This window comes from Lycorma delicatula, chromosome 11 (genome assembly GCF_047948215.1).
Source record: "Lycorma delicatula isolate Av1 chromosome 11, ASM4794821v1, whole genome shotgun sequence".
Classification (NCBI taxonomy): Eukaryota; Metazoa; Arthropoda; class Insecta; order Hemiptera; family Fulgoridae; genus Lycorma; species Lycorma delicatula.
The window spans coordinates 25,310,783-25,327,476 of NC_134465.1; the positions used below are offsets into that span (position 1 = coordinate 25,310,783).

Sequence of the window (16,694 nt, forward strand, 5' to 3'; positions counted from 1 at the left end):
AACATATTTGCGGTAATACCTAGTGAGATGAAGTGGAAGGAAATGGAGCGATGTGTCTAAGGTTAGGTTAGGGATGAGTATGAGTAAAAACTAAGGGTTGGGAAGGGTGTCTGAGAGTATGGGTTATAAATATATATAGATATACACGGTCTAGTTAGAGAAGGGGTTTACTGTTAAGGGCGCATGTCCGATTTAGGACGGCTGGTTAAAAGGGCGAGGCGATTCATTTTATGGTAGTGATGGGGCGCCGGGCGAAGGAAGCGGGCGCTGCGCGAGTGTATAGTGTTGTGATTGTGATCGCCGTATTATGTTATATTAACGCCCTTCAAGGTGATTTCGTGCATGACGATATACCGGCTCTTACGACTAATCCGGACGTGTTGGGCACGAGCCCGCTTCAAAATTTGTTCAACAACGATTTTTGGGGTACACCGATGGGTGATATCAATAGTCATAAATCATATAGACCTCTGACAACTCTCACATTTCGGTAAGTAAAAAATTAAAAAAAATAATAGAAAAAAAAATAGCAATACTATCTGATTTCCTACCCTAAAATAAAAAAAGTTGGTAAGTTTATATTAAAAACAAAGGTATTAAATAAGAATATAACTTAATGAAAGTTACGATGATCTATTTTATTAAAGTTTACTGTAAAATAAACATTCATTACGTACGATAAAATATAAAAGTAAATAAATACTTATTTTTTAATCTAAAAAAGAAAATAAGAAACAACGTTAACTTAGATGTATTTCTTATATATATATATATATATATATAAAATCTTCTACACTGTATTTGATTATATTTTGTCACATTAATTTTTTTTTAAATTTTCATATTATTTTTATAATTTTAATAAACAGTCTAGAAATTTTCACCCTAGTATCAGAAAAAAGTTATTATTTATAAAAATTGTATATATGTATATATTTCTTTTCCATGTTCTCCATATTTAAATTTTCTTCAGTACGCTTTTAATTTGGATATTCATATAAAGTGTTTATACGTTCTGATGAAACTGCGGGTAAGTGAAGAGAAAAATAAAAACAAATTATAAATAAATGAAAAAATTAATTTTACTTTATGTTAATACATAAGGAATAAATTCTACACATATATCAATTAAATAAATAATAATTCAAATTCTTTGATTCCTTAAACACAAATACAATATCTTACACAGCAATACAAATAATTTGTCTCTCTAGCTACAAGCTATTTGAGAGAAAACCTATTTATTTTAAATCTTTCACATATAATATTTATTTTATACATTAAGTATAATTTTTATAATTTTAAAGTAAATTTTTTATTTCAAAGAGAATAATAATAATAATAAACGAATTAATTTCATCACAAAAAATTTTATTTTCATTATTTCCAAATGAAAACTTTTAAAGTTAGAATTTAAAGCGAATGTAATATGTAAAAGCTGCACTATAAACAAAGTCAATCTTTTCGTCTAAGTGTTTTAATTACTACAAATCTGATCATTACTTTGTCGTTAGATACGCTACATTGCATCGATTATATATCGGAAAAAAAGTAAAATTAAAAAAAATAAAAACGAATGAAAACCCTCTAAAACGATATCAATAAAACTATTTAAACTTTTTCCAGCATTTATTATTTTTTGAAATGACGGGATTAGAAACGTCAAGGAAACTTTATTTCTATATCAGGATTTTAATTTTTCCTTTTCGTTTTGTTGTAGAACAAAAATTTACATTCGGTTTCTCCAAACGAAACCATAAAAAAATTATATATTAAAATCACGTAGAACATTAATTAAATAAATTTGTTTAAATCTAACCTAATCGTATTCATTCTGAAAAAAGTTATAACAAAAAAAAGTTTAAAAAATTATATTAAATATTAAAAAATAATTTTATTTTTCAATATTGTAATGTGATTTTGAATTAAATCAGCTATAATTTTTTTAAACTGTTTAACTACGTATTTAATAATGTTCTACTTTATTACATAGATAAGGTAAAAATTTGCGGAATAATATTTTTATCCTATAATCTTACATTATAACCAATCAATGACGAAATGATTTATGCCGAATTTCTGGATTTGAATTCCAGACTTGCTTAGCAATTTTAATGCTTTAAAAATTTTTTTTTTTATGTCATAATAATGAAAAATAATTGTAATTGGGAATCAGCTTGTAGTTATCAGCGTGAATAAACAATACAAATTAATGCATAAAAAATCGTTAAAAAAGCCAAATGTATTTAACGTTGCATTTACTTTTTAAATATATAATCGTATGTAATAGGACAGAAAATTTACAAGCATACATGTTTTCATAGTTTCCCTCACCTTTTGCGTAAATACCATATGTTACATTTTCATGAAACAGAACTCCTTTCTCTACCGTAGAATGTGATGGTTATAGTACAGCATTAAAACATAATTTATAATACTGATAAATTTGCATATAGCAATTTGAAATTTATTAACTGAAGAAGGAGTAATATTTAATAAAAACGATATGATATTTCCACTTTAGGATTAAAATGTTTTTTAATATTTATGTAAATAACATAAAGTATAAATTTATCCTGTGGTGGGTATTTAATATGTGAAATAGATATTTCCCTCCCAATTCATGTAGTGTAAACTTCACGTCAATGTAAGTAAAACATTTTCATAAATAAACGAATATAAACGCTTTCATTTGTTTGTCATTTCAATATTTATAATTTTTTAAATGAAATTAATATCTCGAAACGTATGGATGTATTTTATTAAAATATATTGCACCAGTTGAACAATTGAATATAATTTTTTTCAAAATTTTCGCGGCAATAAGAATTAAAAAATTAACCCTCCTCCCATTTATGATATAAAAGTTTTTTTTTTACCCAAAGGCACTGCTTAGATTCATATAAAACTTACATTTATGTGAAACATAAGTGTGTGTGTGTGTGATTGATAAATCGTGTGTGAGCGTGCGCATGCGATAAATTGTTATATTGTTTAAATTAACAATTAATATAATCCACCTTACCAGCACGTTGATATGTACTCTAGATCTTTTGGCTTATTTGCAAGCCATCATCAGGAGTTAAAATTAATAGGTTAAAAAAACGACCTTGAAATCAAACCTTGATTAAAATGGATGGAAATTTTCCGGATGTTAATGTTGGTATATACGTGTGTGTGTGTGTGTTCGGTGCCGTAAAAAGTTTAAAAAATCATAGTTAAAAATTAAAAAACAGTCGTGACTGTCCGGGTGTTACTAGTATACTGTTATATTGTAATAAAACAATTTACTCAAATCTAATAATTTCTTATTAATAATTAATTAATATGTCCTTAACAAATTAATGTTACATTAACACAGCTTAAAATTACTGGGAGAATTTTTACAAAATTTTACTAAAATGTATTTTTTTAATCACCCGTAGTATCCCTTACACCAAATTTAAGAACTAATCTGCTCATGAAAAAATTTTAAATAACGAACAAAACTTCTACTTCATACGTTACATGAGAAGAGTAGAAATATTTTTAAAATTACAATTTATTTTTTTTTTGTGAATATTCAACAATTTAAATCAAATAAAATTTGTTTAATAAAGTTCAATCCCATTTAATATATATTATATAATACATATCCAACCCCTAAATATTTTCCTACTTTCAAATGACATATTCTCCACTTATAACAGACACAATACCATAATCCACCACTTATTATCAAAATACTTCCTACTATATGTTCATCATTTTTACTCTAATATAAAGCCAATTTAATAAAAATTAAATTAGTCAGAACAGTTTCAATAATAAGAAACTATTATTTTACAAAAAAATTTTATTATTTTCAGTTCACTTGAAACTTAAGCTGAACAAAAAAAAACAATTTAAAATTCGATTTATAAGGATTTTTTCTTCAAGTCGTTTTTTATTTTTTTTCGCAGTGTTTAATTTACAAAAGGTTCCAATTTACTGGAACCATAAGTAAAACCGAATACCAAAAAATGGCTAACAGAGAGGGGTTTCTACTGAAATCCCTCAAAGAACTGTATATATGTATGTATATATATATGTTTACATACATGGGTGTTTATATGCATATACTAATCGTATTTATAATTAAAAACATTGAATATAATTAATTTTTAAAAATATATAGGTAATAAAAAAATATAATATTCAACCCTACACTGGAATTTCATTCTTTTCACTTTAGAGGATGTCTGTACAATGAAGATCATTACTATCAGATAAAATACAAAATCATAAGAAATAGTGGAAAAGGTTGTACATTGTAAAATATAAATGTATCCTACCTTTTACTTTCCCGTCTAGATAGCAGAGCTATAGCTCTAGAAGAGGAAGTATTATAATAAGGCCAATATGCGATTTTCACCAGATGTTGACGTTCGGACACCTAAGGAACCCAAAAAACCATTAAACCGGATTGAAATTTTCCGGATGTTAATGTTGGTATGTGCGCGCGCGTGCGTGTTTGGTGTTGGCCTCTAAATCACATTATACCTCCAGAACTACTTGACCGATTTTAACCAAATTTGGTCAGATTACTTCAATATATGGGGCAGTGATGTCATTAAATTTTCAACTTATAAGATCAAGGGGTTGAGGCTATAAAGCAAGGTCATCCTCAGTATCTCGAGATCTCGTCTAATTAAGTTCATATCTTTCTTAGACACATTTTCAAATAAAAATATTTACAAAAAAAAAAATTTGTAACCCCATCAAAACCCTATCACAATAATGTTCTAAACTACTGATACGTTGTGACTTCACTGGTGAGTGGTAGAATTAAATAAAAAAATAATATTTATAGTATAAATAAGTAACACTATCTGGCTGGGTTTCAAACTCGTTTGCCCGGATGACTCGGTACCTCGTACGTTAAGCCTTGCGGTTACACCACTCTGCCGACTGCACAAACAAAATCTGTTCTATGTTAAGTTGTGAAATTAATTAGTTTAGTTAGTGACGACTGACGCCGCTAGTACCGCCACATTCGCGCGAATTGAATACGGTATCCGCGCGCGCTTTATTTGGAATCACTGAACTAAACGAAAAAAAATATTGTATTTAAATAAAATGATTAATATTTTAAATTTAGTTTTGTGTGTGTACGCCGTGCATCAGAAACATCCCGCATTTGTAGGTCTTTCCTAGAACGCTTTTTTAGCCGTGTGATATTACATACCCTAGAGGGTATTTCAACAAACATAGATAATAAATTACCTTTTTTTTTATTTTTTTTATTTTTTAAATCAATTACATGTTAACTTAATGTTAACTAATGTTAACTAATTACACATCCCTAAAAACAATATTATGACAAATTCATCAACTGTTTAAAAATTTAATAATTTATTACAATTTTTCGGAACCAAGAAAAGAAGGATTTAGGGTGCAACCCTCCTCAAGTTAGTAGTAAATGTTGGCATTGATAAATTATGCATCCTTATCAAAATCATACTCAATGTTACTTAACTTTTAAAGAAATATTCCTTCAATTTAATGTAAGTAGTAAATTAAAAACCAATGTAAAAGTGGCATTAAATTATATTAAAAAAAAAAAATAATTGAAAAAAATTTATAACATAATTTTTAATTTATATATAAAGTAATAATATTACTTAGGTTTTGGTCAGTTGGTTTTATTTTTAAATCAATTTTATTTTCTTAAAATAAGAATATTAATTCAACTTAAAGATTTCTGTGATGAAAAGAATGTAGATTTCGTTTTCGATGGTTATTCAACAAGGTTTTTTTTTAAATGATTTAACCGATTTAACCATCATATTTACTTTCATAACACAATATAATGGTAAGATTCTAAGAAAAGAAAAAAAGAAGAAAAAAATATATATAGATAAGTCTTTGTAGAAAAAGTATTTTTTTTTAAACTTTTCACGTAAAGTTTTTTATAAAAAAAGTTACAACACCAGAAGAATCTCTTCTATTAAAAAAAATTCCTTTCGGCACGGCGAAAGACGGAGGTAGATTTCACCAGTGCTAAGTAGCGGATAAAAAAGATTTTCACCTTAAAGTTAAGAAAAACTTCAAATTTACTCAATATTACAGCGGTTGCACGTGAAAAAAGTTTCATATATTGAGCATACGACAAGCCCCATCTTCTTATAATTCCAACAACATTTTGGTCATCCTTGCGGTAAGAGTTGGCATATCAAAAATCGTCTAAGAGAAAAGTTTTAGGTGGTGTTTACAGGATTAATGACCACTTTTAACCGACTCGATACTGCGACTATTAAGGGAAGTATAATTCTTTTTTGTCTTCGAAATCCAATCTTTTCCACCTCCTGAGCCAGTGATTAGTGATATCTAAAAACTTTACTTTAGTAGGTTTTATGCCCTTAACCAAAGAATAGTAGGAACATTAGAGGAATTCGATATTTTACTTAATAATCAAAAATTACATCAAAAATTATTTTAAATGTCAGGAAAAGATTTTTGAACGCATATGTTTGGAGTGTCGCTTTATATGGAAGTGAAACTTGGACGATCGGAGTATCTGAGAAGAAAAGATTAGAAGCTTTTGAAATGCGGTGCTATAAGAGAATGTTAAAAATCAGATGGGTGGATAAAGTGACAAATGAAGAGGTATTGCGGCAAATAGATGAAGAAAGAAGCATTTGGAAAAATATAGTTAAATGAAGAGACAGACTTATAGGCCACATACTAAGGCATCCTGGAATAGTCGCTTTAATATTGGAAGGACAGGTAGAAGGAAAAAATTGTGTAGGCAGGCCACTTTTGGAATATGTAAAAAAAAAATTGTTAGGGATGAAGGATGTAGAGGGTATACTGAAACGAAACGACTAGCACTAGATAGGGAATCTTGGAGAGCTGCATCAAACCAGTCAAATGACTGGACAAAAAAAAAACTTAATAATAAAGTTATAGCGATATATATTTTTTTTGTTTTGGTCATCCCTTGCCGTACGGGTTTTTCACATTAAAATTTTTTTCAGATAAAAGTTTTAGATAATGCTTAATGGACTAGCGACCACTTTAAACCGATTCAATACTGTGCCTATTAAGAAAGGTATGATTTTTTTTTCTTAAAAACCCAATTTTACCACCCCCTTAAGCTAATGGTTGGTGTATTAAAATACTTTACTTACATAAGTTTTAGGCCCTTATCAAATTAGTAGGAACTTTAAACAAATTCGATGTTTTAATTTAATAAGAAATTTATAGCGTTATTTTGTTTTTTTTTTCGATAAAGTTCCCATTTCCAACCCCATTGTGCGATTTTGGCCGTTATCGAACTCGACCGAGATTTTGGGACGATTTATTTTTAAGAAACAATTTGAAAGTGATGGCGCAAAATTACGGCAGTTATTGTGTCCACAAGTGAAATATATATTTATATAATTGTATTTATAAACTTTTGAGCTAACTGTAGTTTCGGGGTCTGGGGGATGTGAAATGCAAGATATGTTGAAATTTTCCGGAAGTCGAATCACGGTACCTATTACAATAAGTAGCTTTCTTCTGAAATCTATCTAATACATTTATCCTATGCCGATCAGTTTGATGAAATATAAGAAACAAAGTTTAAAAAAATAAATGCAGGTTGAATTAAAACATGTCCGATTTAAATAGAAAAAATAAAAAAAAGTTTTTTTAATTAATAATAAATATTTAAAAGTTTACCAAAATAATGTATATTGACAAATTTTAATAATTAAATTCCTAGACAAATAAGTAAAACTATTAGAATATTGGTGTTGACTCATTAAAACTGTCTAGACGATATCCATGAAGCGAACACAGGTTAATTAATATATTAGGCGTTCACGCAACCGCAACTAAAGCGATAAATTTTTATTTATTGTATAATTTTTGAAGGAATACGAATTATCAGATATTTCTCATCTACTTTGTATTACATTTTTTAAACTATAAAAATAATACTACAGAAAATAATAATTAACACTTTAAATACAGCGTTGAATGTAATAAGTATACCAGAAATTTTACACGGTTCTTTTTGTGTAACAAAACTTATATTGGATTAACAAACTATAAGCTAGGAAATGGGAACTTTACTGCTTGGTTGTAAACAGCTTATAGCATGCCGAGAATATCTCTGTCAATATGGAAATACGAAATTTCTAACCTAACCAAACAACAATACATTGACTAAAACTTTCAACTATTTTCTTCATGGTACGTAAAAAATGTATTCTTACACCACTTAACGCAATTTCATTTTTACCGTATAATATATTGGAAATAAAAAATGATCCAAGCTTATTTTTATATAATTAAATGGTCTGAAAAATAAATTGGAAAAAAACATTTATTTGTAAATCGGTAATGTTTAAATATCTTTGCATTTCATATAAAATCGAATCAAACAAATATATCCAATTTTAATTTGTCATTATATTACTTCCAATTTCATACAAGAAATGAATGACTGAAAAAAAAAATATATATATAAAACATATTTTTTAAAGGAATTTCAAATAATAATAATAATCTAATATGCTTTCCCGGAATATCAGGTTTGTTTTCCATTACCCAGTAAGGATAATCAGTTGAAATTTCCACAATTTCGTAACACATTTTTTTTCTTAACTTAATTCTTGAAACGTGAAATATTTTATTAAAATATAATTGTATCAAAAAAAAAACAAATACATGAAGAAGATATTCTTGTAAGAATGGTAAAGAAATTTCTATTTAAAATTACAGAGAAATAATTACTTTTGAAAACAGTTCGAGGAGACTCAGAAAAAGAATAAAAATAGAAATAAGAAATACATTTGTTTTATCATGGGTAGAAACAACAATATATACACTTGTAATCATATATTTCAGCATTTCTTCTCATCACTTTTTTAATTATATTACTAACCGCTGGGTCCGTGACTACTTAATGTTAGTTCAAACAGATTTTATTTACTTATTGTTCGATTATCTTGCTGAACAGATTGTAATGTTAAAAAAAAAAATTCTTTATCATCGGTAAAAACTAATGTTACGAAGGAAGATATTTATCCCTCCAAGCAATAATCATAAAACTGTTACTTTTAATTATAAAAAATATTTTAAATAAAATTTGCTAAAAAAGTATATTGGGATTAAACATGAAATATTTTACTTTGTAAGCCTTGTTAGATGAAACTCGATAACCCAAAAAAAATTTAGAAAAATTGATAGAAATAACAGCACCAGATATAAGTAATGGAATTTATTCTATAAATATATTTATAATTTTCCGATTTCTGTGGTGGAGCGGTAGAGTTTAGGCCTTTCATCCAAAGGTCCTGAGCTCAAATTCCGGTCAGACATGTTATTTTTCACAGGCTACAAAATTAATTTATCATTCATCTAATAATTTTAAGAGGCCGTAAGATTGTTGTTATTATGTAAATAAATAATTTCTTGAATTAAAAACATTTCCTTATATTTAAATCACAGAAATACCTTCTTGTGTAAAGGAAAATTACAAAAGGAAACGTAAGAGAAAAGCTGCAAGATTAGAATGGAAAATTAGTAAAAAAATGTTTAATCCCGGAAAAATATTCCAGGTTTCCAGAAAAAGAATTTCTGGTATTTCAAGAAGAATGTAATTTTTAGTTTGCAGTACTCAGGAGTGTTTTACGGGTTATCTTGAAGCAAGAACTTTTATTGAACTTTTTAGTTTACACATCATCCGTCAGATAGCAGCTGCGTTTTACTACTGCATAGGCCAAAGTGTTATGACCCCGGAATTCAGTACTATGACGTCGCCACCAAAGAAAGAACAATGCATTTACTGATTTACAGAAATAAAACGGTTATTGTCATACAGAGAAATTATAAGCGAATTTACGGTAAAACTTTCCCGAGTAATATAAGCATATGGAAGTGATATGAACAGTTTTTGGAAACGGGAGGCGTTTTGAAATAAGTACAAAATTTCAGTATTAGGATGACTTGTCAATTACTCATTCCTAAACGCACTGTCTATGATGTTGTTCGCAAGCGATTAACACTTGGTGCTTGTAAACTGCAGTTACTCCACTGAATTAAACCTGATCATAAGTCATAAAAAGGTTAATTTGTAACGAGCATGTTAGACTTCTTTTTTGGTGATAAAAAATACCTGCAGCACATTTTATTTTCTGATGAATGATCATTTCATTTTAATAGAACTGCCATAATTGTCGAATTACGGTGCTCGAGAAATTTACACGAATAGCTGGAATTCATTCATAAATGTCCAAAAGTGAATGTTCACTTTTGTTATATTGAGGTCAAAAAACCTTTAGTTTTAGTACTCTCATTTAATAAAACATATATTTTAACTCTAAATGTAACATGTAACTCAAAATATATTTAAATTAAAATCGCAGAGTTATTTTTCGAATCACTGGTATCTATAAAGAGAAATTCTCTTTCTACTTCAAAAAAAAAATTTCCGAGGAATTTTGTTTTAAAAAATATCGTTTTCATTTATCTTTTTTATTGTTTAAAAAACCATTTTCTCAACAACACCCTTTACGTTTTTTTTTTTTTTAAAATGAACAGCGTTTTTTCTCTGGTTACGGCGTACAATATGAGAAAATTCCAAATCCATCGTTTATTAATGACATATGATAAAATGGAAAATTTGATGTAGATATCAAATGTCTTCCTTATACGCCAATTAAATTACATATACGCATTTTTTGCAACTCTTCATTTAACCTTATTTCATTTGAAAGTGAGATATGATTCTCCATTTCTTTAATAAAGTGGACAGATACACAATTGCTGAAACTAGAGAACGTGTACACAAATAAAGATCAGTAGAATTATAAACTCTGACTTAGGGAAAATATTGTCCGACAATATTAGAGAAGTATTGAAGTATTAAACTAAAAGATAAGAATTTTTTGCAATTCATTAAAAGTTTGACATGTATACCTCAGTGTATATATTGTTCTTGTGATGGTCTATTTTTCAGTCGCTCTGTGGATAATTTTAATGTAGACAAACTTAAAAAGAAATTAAACTAGATAATCCAAAAATAATACGATTCTAAATTATAATTTTCAATTAATATTAAATAATTAGATGTTTCACCAAATCTATTACATATACACATATATAATAATGCCAATTAAATCAAAAATACACAATTTTAAAAGTATATAAAATTTTATTTCACTAATAACATCTAATTTGTTTTCATATATTTATTTTTATTGTTATTATTATTTTTTTCTTTCTTTCCGTAGGGGAGGAAAAAGCTCTGCCAGCCGCCGTCAGGCCCGTACTGACGGCAGTGCGGGGCTCTCACCCGCTAAAAAACCTCCCCTTCTACCATGCAGGGGCTGGATCTAAGCCATATGGTATGTACAGCCCCTGCATGATCACCCAGGCACTCCAATATCCGAATCCGTGTGACCGGAAGGCGTCCCCAGGGGGCGATCGACGAGCGACGACTCCGAGGAGCCCTCGCCGCCCTCCACCAGAAACTGGCCTCCCTTGATCACCCATCATCGAACTCCAAGCCTCCATAAAGTCGCATCAACTCATCCTGCCGTCGCCTCTCTTCATTGGCCTTCTCTCGTATCAGTGATGCGATCGTAGTAGAGATACACTCCCACTTGTTGCCATTGCTGAGCATTACCTCGATTATATTGTTGGTCCCCCTCCACACCCTGACCCTCGAGCACTACGCGGAAGTTGCGCCATCTAGGGCAAAAAAATACTACATGCTCTGCTGTATCCAGTCCGCCGCAATCGTGACAGCGACGTGTATGGCATCTGCCCATCCTGTACAGGTAATCTCGAAAACATCCATGTCCAGACAGGAACTGGGTGAATTCGTAGCTTGTATTACCATGCTTTCGCTCCACCCAGTTCCTGACGTCTCGTATGAGCCCATAGGTCCACCTTCTTTTGTCTGAATCTCGCCATCTGTCACACCAAGCCATGTAGAGACCGTCAATTGCCTCCTTTCTGTCCCCTCCATTCACTATTGCAGCTCTCATTTGCGCTTGTAAGTCTACGGGCGGTACTCCAGCTATAACCGAAGCCGCCTCGGCGCTGATCGTTCGATACCCTGCGATGACACGTATGTTCAACCTACGTTGTTGCATAACCAAACGCCTCACGTTCCTTGCTCTCGACAACGCTCCCAGCCATACAGGAACTCCATATAACACCACAGAAGAGTACACACTGGCCAACAGTTTCCTCTTACCAGTCTGAGGAAACCCCTCAACAGCATCAGTGGAAACCCGATTTTTTTCAAATTTTTACGATACGAGTACATTCATATTTTCTCAAGAAAGGATTTAAGCCATTGTTTGAGATCCTAGCTCCATTGTGGGTTAAGATATTAAAGATATCCATGAAAAAAAAATTAATCCTTCTACTTCATTATATTTCTACTACCATGGCAACAGAAATATAATGATATAAAAAGACTAATTTTTTTCTTCTTTAATGAATATTTGTAAACTATTTAATATTCTCATAAATGTATATATATATATATATATATATATATATATATATATATATATATATATATATATATGTGTGTGTGTGTGTGTGTTTATAAATGAAACATCCAGGATTATTCAAACTATAGTAAAAAAATAATAAATTAATTAATTAAATTTTGTTTCTTAATTTGGTGCACATTATATCACTTTATCATAATATCTACAGTTCTAACCAATATAGTCATTTGTAAGTTTGAATCTCCTTTATTTAATCCCAAACTGAATTCCCGTAACGTTTGATAAATTATTCCCAAATGTAAGGAACATACCAAGTAATCCATCAATAAACGTCTCTGATTAGTCAATCTAACATAGAATAATTTATGTTAACTAAAATTTCATACCTAATAATCTAAATCTTGAGTAAGGGGGGGAGTAAACTTTTCGAAAATTTACGTTTAATATGTAATAATACGTAATGTTTAGTTATCCTGCTTGTTTATGTTATCTTGGTTTGCTAATGAGGTTTTGTTATTCATGGATAGATTTAACCTAAGCTCATGAATTGTTAATTCCCAGTAATAGGATTTTACATAAGTAAAATACAAATTTCAGTAAATTTCAAATTAGTTATTAGCCTTACTTTTAATATTCAATATGAAAGTTGAAAAATAAAATTTTAATTGTAATTGTGTAACTTAATTTTAAAGATAACTGTTATGAATCAACATCTATCATAAGATTCATATTATAAGAGTTCCGTATAAAAGAGTTATCGGATTTCAACAACGTGCTTTGAAATTAAAAATTGTTAGATTGAATGACAATCGATAATCGTTGTCTAACTTTATTACTCATTAAATTCACTTTATTTTGTGAATTATTATCAAAATATAAAATACACAAGTGGACTACCGCATTGAAACGTATTTCATTTGAAAATGAGATACCGTCCTCCAATTCTTTAATAAAGTGAACAGTTACACGATTGATGAAATATTAGTTTTTATTAACATCACATATTTATACATTAATTCAACAATCTTACACGAAGTGTTAAGATAGAGTAAAAGTCCCTTTATTACTCGTATTACTAGATCAGTATTATTCACATCTTCGTGAGTTGCTGATTAACAAAAGTTTCAGATTTCTGGTCTGTGGTATAAATAAAAGTTATTAATGTTATAATCTAATATTAATGTAAATTAAATGTTCAGATTTATTTATTGGAATATTTGGTGAATAATCAAAAATGAAAAAGAAACAATCATACAGGAAAATTAAAGATAACATGAAAGAAATATATCTCAAAGAAACGACAACAACATAATTATAAAAAAGAGAAAATGTTAAAACTAAAGAAAGAATAAAAAGGAAGAACATGTTGTAAACAAAGAAAGAATAAAAATATTAAGAGAAGATGATAGATATAAAGAGGAAGAAAACGTTAAGAAAAAAGAAAGAATAAAAACATTAAGAGAGGATAAAAATATTAAGACAGAGAAAATTTGAAAACTAGAAAACTTGTACACAAAGTAAGATCAGAAGAATTATATCAAACCAAAGAGCGATTAAGAGATTGGCAACAAAAAACATATATACGAAATGATGATCAACTCCGACTTACGGAGAATATTCTTCGATAATATCAGAGGAGTAATGAACTAAACGATTTTAATTGTCATTATTGAATTTTTAATTAGTGTAAGACATTTTTTATAATCACGGGTCAATAATCATTAATAAATCATTATATTTAAATTAAAAAAAATAGTAAAAAAATTAGTTAAATAAATAATAAAGAATTATTATTTATAGTAATAATTTCTCGACAATCAGAAGTTAATAATTATTAAAAAATCAATTCATTTAGATTTTAAAAAAAGTTAAAAAAAAGGAGATGAAGTCTGATTCGAACCGACGTGCCTTCCTTATAAAATCCAAATATTCCATTAATTAAAATTGTATTTGGGTATAACTCTGGAACCAATGAAAATAAGTATCGCTTATCATATATTATATTACTGCAATTAAGAAAAAGCCCAAAATCCAAGTTTTTGTGGATTTTTGGTTCAGTCGATTGCAATGAAATGGGGTGGTGCAAAACTAGGTATTACAACATGTCTAAATCAAAAATTTCAAAATCCTACGGCTAATCGTTTTTGAGTTATGCGAGATACGTACTTACGTACAGACGTCACGGAGAAACTAGTCAAAATGGCTCAGGATGATCAAAATGTATATTTCTGTTGAAATCTGAAAAACTGAATTTTTTCGGGAACACAATACTTCCTTTACTTCGTACAAGGAAGTAAAATCACAACTGCCAAAAAAAAACGATTGCTGTCAAGCACTGCTGTTTAAGATTGGATAATTAAAGAGCGGGCAGGTAACAATTTTGTAAATAATATATTTTTTCTAATTTTTTAAATCCATTAAACATATAAATATATATATATATATATATATATATATATATATATATATCGCTTGTAACACTTCCGGTGACGTATCGATTCTAACGCGAGGTTAAACATCAAAATCGGTTCAGTCCTTAAGCTACTACGGTGGAACAAACATACATATTTACATCCTAAATACATTATACTCCTTTTTGAGCAGTCGTATAACAATCAAGAAGCTACTCGGAGAGCGCGAAAAATTAGTCCAGTTTAATTACCACGGTTTATTTAAAAATAATATACAACTTCATAAAATAAAATTGCAAAATTTCGTATTTAAAATAAAATTTTTATGTTAAAAATTATTATTTAAAAAATCTGTAAAACCCGATAATTTTTTGGTTTCCATAAACCAACTGCCAAAAAACTAAAAAAAATTTGTGTACAGGTTTTTAGTATACCATAATGGATTATAGAATTATTACATTTTCATTTATATTCACTTTTTAAAGTAACAAGAGGCAATTCATTCCTACAATATTTCATCAATATAAAAGTCAAATTGTTTAAAACACTACGACCACAAAACCTTCTTTACAAATTTTGTGGATTAATAAAATAAAAAATAACACTTTTCAATAATTTTTCATAAAATTAAAATTTTTTATAAGGTATTCTCAAAATTACAAAAAAAAATTGCTTGTTGTTTGTATGGTGTAGATCTTATAAAAATCTTGCGCAATTCTACACAAGAAGACCGATTTTTCATTTCCAACGCACTCACTATTTCGCAGTCAGAAATGCAGTAATTTTCAGAGTACGATAAACTACTATTTCAATTTTAATTTGAAGATTTGTCTGTTTCTTTTTTTCGAATAACCATTAGAATCTATACACAAGCATCAAATTTTATCTCGCTAAATACTATAACTCCCTGCATAAGCGCGTATGAAAAATGCGCATTACTATACCTAAAAAAAAAAATGTTCAACATAACCTCAATTTTTTTTCCTTCTTAAACTGAGCGCAACTCAATCAATCATAATCAAATTTTGATATACACAACTTCCGATACATTCCTACAGAATATCTAAATTTTAATGAAGTTGATTTAGTAGATTGGAAATTTTCCAGCCACAAAATTTTATACATAGGATTCTACATATAAATACATATATATATACATACATACATATATATATATATATATATATTATACCTATATGTTTCCTGATATATATATATTTATATCAGGAAACCCCATTTTAAGTGAGTAGTAGTTTTCGTACTCATCATACTTCAAAACGTACAGATAATTCATTTTCACCCCCCTACTACCACCATGCGACCAAAATTAATGCTGTACTTTTCTTCAAAGAGTCGGTAAAAATTCCATATTAAAATAGTTCATGAAATATTATTGTTAAAATACAGAGAAAGCGACGTAGAGCGACTCGAAGCGGAGAGCGAAGTAAAACACAGAAACACTAAGTAAGCGGAACGGCGCCACAAGCTACTACCACATTTTATTCATTATTGTAAAGCTGCCTAGAGAAGATTGCAACGTCTTTCTATACAAAAATGTTTTTATAAATTACAGGGTGTAAAAAGAAAGAGATGAGAATAAGGACAAGGCAATTTTACCAGAGTGTCACACAGAGAGATTGCTGTAGTCTTTTTTTTTTTTTTTTAATCTACAGATACGACACCCTGATATGTTCTGTAGTAAAAGAGGACGTCACTGTGTATCTTCAGTTACATAATAGAAAAAAGGTTAATCTACTCATATTTAAATTGAGTAGAAGAGTATTAACCATTTAACTTATAA

The 16,694-nt window shown here is 28.9% G+C and overlaps 1 protein-coding gene across 1 annotated transcript in view; it reads left to right on the forward strand.

The window, feature by feature from the left end:
• Positions 1-239: 239 nt before the first annotated feature.
• Positions 240-16,694, forward strand: part of LOC142332489 (protein O-mannosyl-transferase TMTC1-like) — a 755,673-nt gene continuing 739,218 nt past the window's right edge. Inside the window, exon 1 of the mRNA XM_075378938.1 lies at positions 240-490. Within this exon, the coding sequence (XP_075235053.1) occupies positions 240-490 (251 nt within the window). The remainder of the gene's footprint in view (positions 491-16,694) is intronic.